This window comes from Piliocolobus tephrosceles, chromosome 16, assembly GCF_002776525.5.
Source record: "Piliocolobus tephrosceles isolate RC106 chromosome 16, ASM277652v3, whole genome shotgun sequence".
Lineage (NCBI taxonomy): Eukaryota > Metazoa > Chordata > Mammalia > Primates > Cercopithecidae > Piliocolobus > Piliocolobus tephrosceles.
The window spans coordinates 27,110,537-27,124,146 of record NC_045449.1 but is presented as its reverse complement, the minus strand read 5'-3'; the positions used below and the strand labels follow the sequence as shown (position 1 = coordinate 27,124,146).

Sequence of the window (13,610 nt, the reverse complement as noted above, 5' to 3'; positions counted from 1 at the left end):
ATTCCAGCTATTCCAGAGGCTGAGGCAGGAGAATCACTCGAACCCAGGAGGCGGAAGTTACAGTGAGCCCAGATCGCACTACTGCACTCCAGCCTGGGTGACACAGCAAGACCCCGTTTCAAAAAAGAAAAAAGTCTTTAGTTCTCAAGTTCAAGAAGTTGTGCTAACTAACCCCCATTATTCTCTTGAACAATATAATTTTAGGGTAAATAACTCATGAGGTCACTTACCAGATCTTAATCCAATTTAATCAAATGAGCTCTAAATTCACTTTAAACTTAACAAAAACCACCCATTTGAAGTTAAACAGACTTCTCTCTAAATACTATTACTACTTTACTGGTAAAAGGTCCTTCCTGATCAAAAGGACTCCCTTCTCATTCCAAGGAGACACCCATCATCAGAATATTATGTCAAATCTAATCAGTCAATGGTTTAATTACAACTAGAATGTCTGAGCAATGATGTGCACAAAGTCCTAGGTACAAATGGAGAAGTCTTGGGAAGACTCCATTTAATGTCTTATTCTCATTCTTAATCAATCAGAAAAAAACGACAGTGAGTCATTTGGATACAAAATCCTTTGTCGTTTTTTAATCCAGCGCTTAAAGTTGTTATCTATCTTAAATACATCAGAGTTGCTCAGTGAAATTACTGAAGACTGTTGCTGCCTCTATGTAAGGGAATACAGTGAGAATTCAAAAACCAGAAACAAATCAGAAATCACTATATCCCAACAAAAATAAGATTGTCTCTCATTTGCAAAACTAAACTACCATGAAAGAACTGAGTTTAAAGGCCACTTAATTGCCTGGTAAAAAACTGAAACTCAACAAGTTGCCAAGAAAATAAAGTTGAATTCAGTTTGTGGATCAGTCCCATGATTCTTCACTCCAACAAAAGACGGGAATTTCACTCAGCATTTCAGGTACAATCCATGTGCAGCACTTACCTGCAGCTTGTCCAGTCTTTGCCAGGAGAGATCCCAGTTCCAGGATGCTCTGCTCTTTGACTTGCACTGCCTCCTCATCGTTTTCCTGAATGTCACGCTTCACTGGGAGAGGAAAATGCAAACCCTCTTAAAATTCTGACCAAAAAATGAAGACTGAGGGAAATTTCACCCTCATAAGATCCATTACAAACTCAAACATATTTACCAAAAGACAAATTCTAGAGTTTAAAAAAAAAAAAACCTCTGTCAGAAAAAAAAAAAGATAATATATATGTAGAATATGCTCCATGTAAATCATTAAAAAAAGGATTCTTCTCTTTGATTTTAAATGTGCCTTTTCATTCTACCCACCAGAATTTTGCTTACCTACATACACTAAGTTTGTGTTGTGGTCACTTGGTTAAAGCAAAATTAAAACAAAACAAATCATTCATACTTATGGTGCCAAGATCTATGCCAGTCACTATGTTATGTGAAGATATTAAACATGCCTGTGCATTTATGCCAAAAACCAAAATCAATTGACCAAGTTATTGATGCCTGTAAGTCAAAAGCCTTTCAATAAACTTTATGTCTGTGCAAAGCCTCAGCTGATGGGTGTGTTAGGGATAAGCAGCTCTATAAAGCCATTCAAGAGAAACAACCCTATCAAAGCCCCAGTGTGATCCTGCACAGTTACACTTAGGAGAGACTGCTCCTTTTTATGCATTGAGGACTGTTAAAATAACTTTGTACTATCTGTCCTATTTTCAACAGCTAATAACTATTTTAACATGCAAGCATGGAATAGCCTCTCCAAGTTTGTAGTGATCATCACTAGTTACCACTACTCTTACAAAGAAAGCATCATGACTTGACAAAAACCAAGATTTTGATACTCCATGATGGAGTCCAGAAAAAGTAAGGCCGTCAACCATGATGACTCAAGTTTGTTCTAACAGTGAAGCTTTCAGGGAACTCTCCCCTAGAATAGTGGGCCAACAGGAAATACTCTAATTGTAATGTTTAACATAATTTCTACTTTATGAAAGACAAAATATTAGGCACTAGGCACAGACAATTAAAATTCATGCTCCTCACATTAGTTCTAAATAATAATGTGTACTCAGAATAAAATACCCATGTAACGGTGAATGAGATGACTCTGGTTCCGTAGAAGTAACTGACCTAAGTCAAGATCAGAACTTTTCAAATGAAACACCTTTTACCAATATCGTTTAAAGATACATCTTGACGCCCACCTCCTCTCCTTCTCTAGTATCCCCAATGATAAAGTATCAAGATCTTGACATTGTCCTTTCTCCGTGCAGGTCTGGAATACCAAAATTCAACACACTAAGTCAAATGCCAACATCTTGCAAGTCCCACATACAGATGCATTCTCATACTACTTGTTGAGCTAATTCAAATCTTCCCAAGCTACACTAAAAAGATCCCATTACATGTGCAGTGAAGAGCTGGTCCAAGCCCTAACTGAATCCTTTATGAGTGAACATTTAAGTCTTCCTCTGTTATAAATTTCTGTTCACACTTGAATCCCAACAGAAAGCTGCCTTCGGAAGCGACTGGCTGGGGTTGTCATTTCAGTTCTCCTGTTGTGTGCAGGTTAAGACCATCATATTACAATGCTAAGAAAATTTTAATTTTTCCGGCAACATGCAGCCTACCCGTTCCAAAGAATTCCCTGAACTCTGCGGCTGACAACTAACTCCCTTAACTCACTTCCAATCCCTACAGGGAGTCTGGAAAGATTAGTCACCTTCTCTAGCCGGGCGGTCCCGCTCCAACACCTCACTCTTACACCCTACACAGGGCAGATGAGCGTCTCGGCCACCTCCACAAACCAAATGCCAATCTGAGGTGTGTGTCACCCCTGAATTTCCCACATTCTGAAAGAGACCCTTCTCTTAGTGGAGCTTTCCGCCGTGGGGCTGGGGAGTAGCAGCTCCCAGCGTCCCGTGGAAGGAAACTCCCAGAGAAGAGCAAGCGTTCGCGCTCCCACTCGGAGCAGACTGTGCTGATTACAACGGCGGGAAATGCCTGTCCTGAGCTGGTTTCGCCAAGGCCTTTCAACTAGAGACTCTAGGACCAGTCCGTGACAAGCACGCCGGCCCGCACTGCTCCGGGTCCCAGACCAGCTCGTGCGGGCCAGAGCCGGGGACACAGCTAAGGAGGGGTGGGGGCCCGGCTCGGCCCACTCTCCCACCCTACGCTGAATCCCCCGTGAGTCAGCAGCCGGCGAGGGGACCTGGGGATTGCTTCAAGCCCTCCCACAAGAGTGAGACCCGGGGGGCTCTGGGGAGCTCCGAGCGGCCTGCGCCCCCGGCCCGGCCCCCCTCACACACACAGTGAGTCAGCAGCACCAGAGCCGGCTACCCCGGCCCCTCTCCGCTGCCGCCGACCGACAGAAGCCGAACTGGGCCGGCGGGGCCGGGGAGGCGGCGCGGCGACCTTTACCGATGGAGTGGAGGATGTCGATGGAGGCCTCCCGGTCGGTGCTGAGTAGAGACTGGGCTCTCTGGAACTCCACCACTGCCGCCGCCGCCATCTTACCACTCTCACACCGTCCCCGGCCGCGGCCGCCGACGCCGGAAACATACACCCGGAAAGCCCGCCCTCGCGTCCCTCCGCCTGTAGCTCCCGCGGCTCCGTTCCCAGAGCACTCCGGGAGTTGTAGTCTCTCGGAGGTCCTCGCCCGTGGGCTGCAAGCTCCCCAGCGCCGCCTAGCGGGCGGCCGGCGAGGAAAAGAGGTGGTGCCCCGCAGTGGGAGCTCAAGATCGGTCCCCGCCCACCCCAAAGAGGCTTCTTGATTCCGGCCCCGCTGGCGCGCCACTGAGAGGGATTCTTGAGTACCGGGCTAGGTCTTCAGTCAAAGCTGTGTGGCTTTCTTTGCGGCTTCCACGATTTAACCATTCATTCAGGATTCAGGACTATAAGTGACCTTATAAAGTGCTCGCTATGTGGCAAAGAATAGCACCATTCGAATGCGTTCCAGTGTCTGACGCCTGTACGCCGCATACACGCTTTCCAGGCTTGACTCCCGCAGAACGCTAGCCGGCAGGAGGGCAAACCCGCCAGAACCGGAGAAAACTGTCCTTCTCACGCGCCCACTTAACCTTGGGACAGTGCTGGACGTGATGAAATGAAACATCACCTTTGCTCCATTCACGCCACAAACACCTCTTGGGAATCCACAGAAGCCTCACCCAGCTCCCCAGCTCAAAAAAAAAAAAAAAAAAAAGGAAGAAAGAAAAAGAGAAATTGAATTATTCTTCCCAATATCTTCAGTCCCTTCAACTAAAGTCACAGATATCAGTGAAGACGTCGTGTGGACGGAAAAATGACATTGTATGAGACCATTTAGGGTTAAACTTAAGAAAGGTGCTAAAAGGGTACAAAGACAATTCGGTATAAGGAAGACCTTTCTCTAGGTGATGACGATCCAAAAATGGAATGTGCTGTCCCATAAAAGGACGCATAAAGGGGACTAACATTGCACACACTCTTCTGTAAGTGGATTAGGCCCTTTATATGCCTCTATCTCCTTTTATTCTCCCAACGATGTTCTGTAAAGAAGATATTTACTCCCCTTTAGTATGTGAGGAAACAGGGGGTTTGAGTTATTTAGTGAAGCTCAAATCGTGATTGGGAGAGCTGAGAGCTGCCGGTTAAGGAATGCCTTCCTAATTCCTGGGTGTGTTCATGTGAAAAGTAGATGACATCTCATCAGGTTGTTGTAAATACTATTCATGACTTTGATGGAGAGTTGGATTAAGTGGCTTCTAGCAGGATGCAGTGGCTCAAACCTGTAATCCCAGCACTTTGGGAGGGCGAGGTGAGCAGATTGCTTGAGCCCAGGAGTTCAAGACCAGCCTGGGCAACATAGAGAAACCCCCGCCTCTACTAAAAATACAAAAATTAGCCAGGCGTGGTGGTGCACGCCTGTAGTCTCAGCTACTTGGGAGGCTGAGGTGGGAGGCTTTAGAAGAAATCATAGGAGAGGATAGATTGCTGGCCTCACTACAAAGAGGGGGAACCATAAAACAGCAAACCCCAACATTTTTGGCACCAGGGACCAGTTTGGTGGAAGACAGTTTTTCCACAGATGTGAGGAGGGGGGATGGTTTCCGGATGAAACTGTTCCACCTCAGATCATCAGGCATTAGATTCTCATAAGACGCAGGCAACCTAAATCCCTGGTATGCTCAGTTCACAATAGGGTTTGCCTCCTATGAGAATCTAATGTTGCAGCTGATCTGACAGAGGGCAAAGCTCGGGCGGTAATGCTGGCTCCACAGCCACTCACCCCTTGCTGGGTGGCCTGGTTCCTAACATGCCACCGACCAATAATGGTCCTTGGCCCAGGGTTGGGGACCCCCACTGTAAAAGACTAGGAGTGTCTGCCAGATCTTTCTCCCAAGCTAGTGAGTCTTGCTGACTGTGGAAACTTATGAGTCCATCCCTGTATGATCATCATGGTGAAAGTTTTGAGATGAACTAGACATGTCTCTTGAGGAATTTGGCATGTGTGCACATTCATGAAGATGGTTACCCACTTCTAGCCTGCAGAATTATGAATTAGGGAAGCTGCCTAGCACACTCTACAATAGGACCAGGAGAAAAGGCAACAATAGGGTAGCTTCCACTCCTGTGTTTGACATGGTAAGGTTCTTATGAGCCAAGAGGATGCTGAAAAGGTAGACCATCCAGGACCTTCTTAAAGGAACCTATTCACAGTGCAGTGGCACAATCTTGGCTCACGGCAAGGTCCGCCTCCTGGGTTCACGCCATTCTCCTGCCTCAGCCTCCTGAGTAGCTGGGACTACAGACGCCCGCCACCACGCCCAGCTCATTTTTTGTATTTTTAGTAGAGATGAGGTTTCACCTTGTTTGCCAGGATGGTCTCGATCTCCTGACCTCGTGATCCGCCCGCCTCGGCCTCCCAAAGTGCTGGGATTACAGGCATGAGCCACTGCGCCTGGCCCAGCTGATTTTTTTTTTAAGAGACAAGGTCTTGCTATGTTGCCCACACTGGTCTCAAACTCCCGGCCTCAAGGGATTCCCCCTACCTTGACCTCCCAAACTGCTGGGATGACAGGCATGAGCCACTATGCCCAGCCTATTTCACTTGTTTGAATCTCATCTCCCTTCAAAAGATTGCAGGACTACATGCTATAGAAAATGAGCACAGAATTTGAAGTCAGACAAACATGGAGCTCAATCTTCACTCTGCTACCAACTAACAGTCAAATTACTTAAATTATCTGATACAAAGTTTGATCATCAGTAAAACTATTTTAAAAATCAATTTTATTTAATGATTGTACAATAATTTGACTGTATTTAATGCCACAGAACTTTTTTTTTTTTTTTTTTTTGAGATGAAGTCTCACATTGTCACCTGGGCTGGAGTGCAGTGCTATGATCTTGGCTCAATGTAACCTCTGCCTCCTAGGTTCAAGCGATTCTCGTGCCTCAGCCTCCTGAGTAGCTGGGACTACAGGCACCCACCAAAACAATCTGCTAATTTTTGTATTTTTAGTAGAGAGAGGGTTTCACCATATTGGCCAGGCTGGTCACGAACTCCTGACCTCAAGTGATCTGCCTGCCTTGGCCTCCCAAACTGCTGGGATTACATGAGTGAGCCACCGCAACAGGTCAGAACTGTATAATTTTAAATGGCTAAAATGATAAATTTGATGTTATTCGTATTTCACCACAATTTTAAATTTTTACTTCACAGATTTGTTGAAATTTATTTTTATTTTTATTTTTGTTTTTGAGACGGAGTCTGGCTCTGTCACCCGGGCTGGAGTGCAGTGGCCGGATCTCAGCTCACTGCAAGCTCCGCCTCCCGGGTTTACGCCATTATCCTGCCTCAGCCTCCCAAGTAGCTGGGACTACAGGCGCCCGCCACCTCGCCCGGCTACTTTTTTTTTTTTTTTTGTATTTTTTTAGTAGAGACGGGGTTTCACCGTGTTAGCCAGGATGGTCTCGATCTCCTGAGCTTGTGATCCGCCTGTCTCGGCTTCCCAAAGTGCTGGGATTACAGGCTTAAGCCACCACGCCCGGCCAAAATTTATGTTTTTTAAGAGACAGGGTCTTGCTATGTTACCAAGGCAAGATTCAAACTCCTGGATTCAAGCCATGCTTCTGCCTCAGTCTCCCAACTAGCTGGAACTACAGGTACACACCACTCTGCCCACCCCAGCTTTGAAGTTTAAATTTTTAAAGATACCAGAACACTTCAGTGCTATGACTGACACATATATAAGTATTCAATCAGTGGCAGTTATTAAAATTGCAATTAAGTTGCTGATTAAATTAGCTGGGATTAGCACCTACTACTCTCCTTCCTCAGGGAGCCCAGTTGGAGGGCTAAATGAATCTTTAATAGGTAATTTTCATAGTAATAGAGTGGTGATCAATTGTCAGTTCTATTCCCACCACCCTTCTTTTTTTTTTTTTTTTTTGAGACGGAGTTTCGCTCTTGTTGACTGGGCTGGAGTGCAATGGCATGATCTCAGCTCACGGCAACCTCCACCTCCCAGGTTCAAGCAATTCTCCTGCTTCAGCCTCCCAAGTAGCTGGGATCACAGGCACCCACCACCACACCCGGCTGATTTTGTATTTTTAGTAGAGACAGGGTTACTCCATGTTGGCCAGGCTGGTCTTAAACTCCCGACCTCAGGTGATCCACCCGCCTCGGCCTCCCAAAGTGCTGTGATTACAGGCGTGAGCCACTGCACCCGGCCCAATAGGTAATTTTCATAGTAATAGAGTGGTGATCAATTGTCAATTCTAGTTCCCATCTTAAGCTTCCTCACCCTCAGTCTTGTCTTCCTCCCCTCCCTGTCATGCTTCTTTCTGTCCTCATGCCACCCCCAAACACACTACACAGCCCTAATTTTCCCTATGCTACTGTATATTCCACAACAATTTCTTTTTTCTATGTAGCTCTTAATTGTTCACTGGTCTTTCTAAACATTTTGTAACCCAAAGTTGAGCAAATTGAGGAATACTATGATGTACTATCCTGCCAATACAAGCATGTATGCTCCTCCTTCTCCTCTCTCTCCTACCCTATTGTTACTGGAAAAAGGAGTCTTGGTCCAGAACCAAGAGAATGTTCTTGGCTCTCCCACCGGGAAGAATTCAAGGAGAATCAGAGTGCAGTGAGAAGAGATAGTTTATTGAAAGCTACTTCATTATAGAATAGAGTGTCCTCAGAAGGCAAGTGGAGGAACGCACAGTCTTTAAGTTTTTCTTCTATAGGGATCTTGTGTATACAAAGACTAAACTAAGCTGTGCTATATGCGGATGGGCAGACAGCATGACCAAATTTATTATGGTATTGATTTAAAGAAACCTATCCTTGACATTCTACGGTGTGAGTACATCAAAGCATAACTATCTTGAAGAAAAGCACAATTATCTTGAAAGCAAATCTTGTGATGGGTATTGGGACATCTGGGCTTTTCTGTTTTTGTAGAAGCCTGTCCTTGCAAGTAATCTTTAGGTTGTTTCCTTAACTATAAACATCTTATGACCATGGGTTGTGACTAGCAAGGAATGTGTCTTGCTAGTTGTTATTTGTTTTTTTTTTTTTTTTTTTTTTTTTTTCCAGAGTGTCACTCTTGTTGCCCAGGCTGGAGTGCAATGGCGTGATCTCGGCTCACTGCAACCTCCGCCTTCTGGGTTCAAGCAATTCTCCTGCCTCAGCCTCCCAAGTAGCTGGGATTACAGGCATATGCCACCACACCTGGCTAATTTTTTTTTTTTTTTTTTTTGAAATGGAGTTTTGCTCCTGTCACCCAGGCTGGAGTGCAGTGGTGCAATCTTGGCTCACTGCAACCTCTGCCTCCAAGGTTCAAGTGATTCTCCTGCCTCAGCCTCCCAAGTAGCTGGGATTAAAGGTGCCCACCACCACACCCGGCCTAATTTTTGTATTTTTAGTAAAGATGGGGCTTTGCCATGTTGACCAGGCTGGTCTCGAAGTCCTGACCTCGGGTGATCTGCCCAGCTCAGCCTCCCAACATGCTGGGATTACAGGCGTGAGCCACCATGCTTGGTGTATCTTGCTGGTTTTAAGATGGAGTTGATTGGCCAGGCGAGGTGGCTCACACCTGTAATCCCAGCACTTTGGGAGGCCAAGGCAGGCGGATCACCTGAGGTCAGCAGTTCGAGACCAACCTAGCCAACATGGCGAAACCCCATCTCTACTAAAAGTAGTGTGGGTGTGGTGGCAGGTGCCTGTAATCCCAGCTACCCAGGAGGCTGAGGCAGGAGAATCGCTTGAACCTGGGAGGTGGAGGTTGCAGTGAGCTGAGATTGTGCCACTGCACTACAGCCTGGGTAACGAGGGAAATTCCATCTCAAAAAAAAAAAAAGATGGAGTTGATTTTAAAATGGCCTTATTCTGGCTCTCCTAGGCTTCTGCTTCCCTAACACTGTGACAAGGAGTTAAGACTTGCAGTTCTACACTAGTGCTGACGCGATAACTACACATTCATTGCTATCCGAGCTCTGGAGAGCGGGAAAAATAGTAAAAAATAAGGAAAATATACATTATATTTTGATCTCTTTTGGGGAACCCTTCTCTCACACACTGCCACATCTCCCCAGACCTCCAGACACCTTATTGTATTTGAGTTGTATTACAGTTCTCTCTTAGTGAAAGTCTGTTAGTGATGACCTCGTCTTTGACTTTATTTTACTCTCACCCTTTATTGATAGTTCAAGTGGGTATAAAATTCCTACATTGTCACTTTTCAGTCAACATTTTAAAGGAGACTGTCTTCAGTCTAGTTGAAGTTCCTTTGTAGGTAATCTATCTTTTCCCCTTAGTTAATTTTAACAAATTTTTTGTTTTCAGCTTTTATCAGCTTCACTACAAAATATTTACATCCTGATCAGGACGCACCAGCTTTCCAGAATTTCAGGATTCCTGCCTCCCAGTAATCCGGAAAATTATCTGTCATTATCTCTTCAAATATTGCCTTCTCTGTCTCCCTTTTCTCTTGGAAATCTTATTACATGTAAGTTAGATCTGCATTGTCCAGTACAATAGTCACTAGCCGCATATGGCTGTTGAGCACTAGTTAGTTCAAACTAAGCTGCGTGTGGTATAAGTGCAAAATACACACTGGGTTTCAAAGACAGTAGGAAAAACAGAATATAAAATATTTCTTAGGCCGGGCGCGGTGGCTCAAGCCTGTAATCCCAGCACTTTGGGAGGCCGAGACGGGCGGATCACGAGGTCAGGAGATCGAGACCATCCTAGCTAACAGGCTGAAACCCCGTCTCTACTAAAAAAATACAAAAAACTAGCCGGGCGAGGTGGTGGGTGCCTGTAGTCCCAGCTACTCGGGAGGCTGAGGCAGGAGGATGGCGTGAACCCGGGAGGCGGAGCTTGCAGTGAGCTGAGATCCGGCCACTGCACTCCAGCCTGGGTGACAGAGCAAGACTCCGTCTCAAAAAAAAAAACAAGAAAATTTAAAAAAAGAAAATAAACAACAACAAAAAACCATTTCTTCATGATTTTATATTACATGATGAAAAAATATTTTGGATTAATGTGTTTCTTTTTACTTTGTTAGGTTGGTACTAGAAAATTTTAAATTATGTATGTATCTCATATTATATTTCTATTGGACTGTGTAAAACTATCTGCATCTCTTTTCCATATCTTTTACGTCTTCTCTCTCCTTGTCTCTCCATACTACAAGGAATTTTCTTTTTTTTTTTTTTTGAGACGGAGTTTTGCTCTGTCGCCCAGGCTGGAGTGCAGTGGCCAGATTTCAGCTCACTGCAAGCTCCGCCTCCCGGGTTTAGGCCATTCTCCTGCCTCAGCCTCCCGAATAGCTGGGACTACAGGCGCCCGCCACCTCGCCCGGCTAATTTTTTTGTATTTTTTAGTGGAGACGGGGTTTCACCAGGTTAGCCAGGATGGTCTTGACCTCCTGACCTCGTGATCTGCCCGTCTCGGCCTCCCAAAGTGCTGGGATTACAGGCTTGAGCCACCGCACCTGGCCGACAAGGAATTTTCTTAATTTCATTAAATAGTTTACTAGATTATATCATCAGCTCGTTCTAATCTGCTACTTAATCCATCCGCTAAACTTGTTTTGTTTTCCAGACAGAGTCTGGCTCTGTTGCCCAGGCTGGAGTGCAGTGGCGCAATCTTGGCTCACTGCAACCCCTGCCTCCCGGCTTCAAGCAATTCTCTGGCCTCCGTCTCCTGAGCAGCTGATACTACAGGCGCACGCCACCATGCCTATTTTGTTGTTGTTGTTGTTATTGTTGTTGTTGAGGTTTTTTTTTTTTTTTTTTTTTTTTGTATTTTTAGTAGAAACGGGGTTTCACCATGTTGGCCGGGCTGGTCTCAAACTCCTAACCTTAAGTGATCCACCCGCCTTGGCCTCCCAAAGTGCTGGGATTACAGGCGTGAGCCATCGCACCCAGCCCATTCACTCGACTTTAGTGTTCATCAACTTAAAACATATTTTTTGGTCCTCCCGCTTGCGCTATGACAGCCAGCACGGAGCCGCAGGGGTGGCCGCCCAGAGTCAGAGTCTGAGTCGTGGTGACCAGCTGCAGGCATCTGCGTTGCATCCTCCTGGGGAAGAGGAAAGGGTCGTTTGGAGTCAGCAGTTTCCAGCTCTCTGGAGGTCACTGGGAGTTCAGTGAGAGCTGGGAAGAATGTGCTCAAAGGGAAACCTAGGAAGAAGCTCTTCACCTGAAAAATGTTCGCTTTGCCTCAGTTGTCAATTCTTTCATTGAGAAGGAGAATTACCATTATGTTACTATATTAATGAAAAGAGAAGTGGACGTGACTCATGATTCAGAACCAAAGAATGTAGAGCCTGAAAAAAATGAAAGTTGGGAGTGGGTCCCCTGGAAACAATTTCCTCCTTCTGGGCCCTGTGCTCTTTAAAAGAACAAGACTATGTTCCATTTAAAGATCTGAACCATCTGGTAGGATACAAAGGAAATCATCTCTAGGTGGCCAAGATTTCTTGATTTTCTTTAAAAGACAAAAATAAGGTCGGGTTAGGGAATGAAAAATATCTACATTTCGGTGCAACTCCATTTTATCTAAAAAAGTTCTTGTGATCACCAGTTTATTTGCAGTCTCTTAATGTACCCACCACCCTTTCAGCTAGTACTTGATAAATTTTTCTGAAATATGTATAATTGTATTTCAGACACAGGATATATGATAAATACTGATATTATGGGTAATCTACTTTCCATATGTATCTATGATATTTACTATGCAGTTTGTCATTACTAGCTTGCATGCAATAGGATGCGGTTGAATTTGCCTTAGTGTTCTGTTCAAATAGAAATCCGAATTCAAATATTGTAGTTTAGATTCAAACACAGTATGCCTGTTGCAAAATTTACCAAGTTTGTTGATTTATTAATTTAAATTATTTTTTAAATTATTAATTTATTTTTAAAAAGTGGGTTGGGGGTAATACATTGTGACAGTCTTTGCAACTTTCAGGGAATAGGACAGGTCATTAGGGTGTATTTCCCAGGTTTCCAATTGAGAACCTAAACCCAGAGAAGTGAGACAAACCATCTAATGTCTGTATCCTACTATTAACAGGCTGTGTGATGTTGGATTTCTCACTTACTCTCTCTGAGGTCCAGGGTCCTTTTTTGTAAAATGAGGACATTCGTCTAGAGCAGTGGTTCTCAAAGTATGATCTGGGGGTCCTCAAGAGCCTTTCACGAGTATTCTAGGTCAAAGCTATTTTTATAATACTAAGACATAATTTATCTTTTCCACTCTCATTTTTTCATGAGTGTCCAGGGGAATTTTTGAGAAGCTATCTGGTGTGATATTATAACAGGCTGAATGAAGAAGCAGACATGAGAATCTAGCTTTCATCTACCATCAGACATTAAAGAGACCTGCAAAAATGTAAAGCAGTGTGACTCTTCTCACTCATGAATTTTTATTGTTGTTTAGAAAAATAGTTATTTTTTGTGAGTCTTAATATGTGAAAAAAAATAGCTATTTTTCAAAAAAAAATTTATGTTAACACATATTGGGCTTTTGTTACTCGTAAATAATTAATTTTTTTTTTTTTTTTTTTCTTGAGACGGAGTCTGGCTCTGCCGCCCAGGCTGGAGTGCAGTGGCCGGATCTCAGCTCACTGCAAGCTCCACCTCCCGGGTTTACGCCATTCTCCTGTCTCCCGAGTAGCTGGGACTACAGGCGCCCGCCACCTCGCCCAGCTAGTTTTTTGTATTTTTTAGTGGAGACGGGGTTTACACTGTGTTAGCCAGGATGGTCTCGATCTCTTGACCTCATGATCCGCCCGTCTCGGCCTCCCAAAGTGCTGGGATTACAGGTTTGAGCCACTGCGCCCGGCCTAATTTTTTTTTTTTTTTTTTTTTGGGGTTGGGTTTTGCTCTTGTTGCCCAGGCTGGAGTACAATGGCGCGATCTTCGCTCACCGCAACCTCTGCCTCCCAGGTTCAAGCGATTCTCCTATCTCAGCCTCCCGAGTAGCTGGAATTACAGGAATGAGCCACCATGCCCAGCTAATTTTGTATTTTTAGTAGAGATGGGGTTTCTCCATGTTGGTAGGCTGGTCTTGAATTCCCAACCTCAGGTGATCTGCCCACCTTGGCCTCCCATA

General features: G+C 44.8%; 1 protein-coding gene and 1 pseudogene across 2 annotated transcripts in view; one reads left to right on the top strand and one right to left on the bottom strand.

The window, feature by feature from the left end:
- Positions 1-3,555, bottom strand: part of PSMD11 (proteasome 26S subunit, non-ATPase 11) — a 44,792-nt gene extending 41,237 nt beyond the window's left edge. For both annotated transcript variants that reach the window (XM_023182876.1, XM_023182877.1), the window contains exons 1-2: positions 3,410-3,555; positions 953-1,054 (exon numbers count right to left, since the gene is read on the bottom strand). In XM_023182876.1, the coding sequence (XP_023038644.1) occupies positions 953-1,054; positions 3,410-3,500 (193 nt within the window). In that variant the 5' untranslated portion in view covers positions 3,501-3,555. The remainder of the gene's footprint in view (positions 1-952; positions 1,055-3,409) is intronic.
- A 7,925-nt stretch (positions 3,556-11,480) lies between these two features.
- LOC116418497 lies at positions 11,481-11,956 on the top strand (annotated as a pseudogene).
- The last annotated feature ends 1,654 nt before the right edge of the window (positions 11,957-13,610 follow it).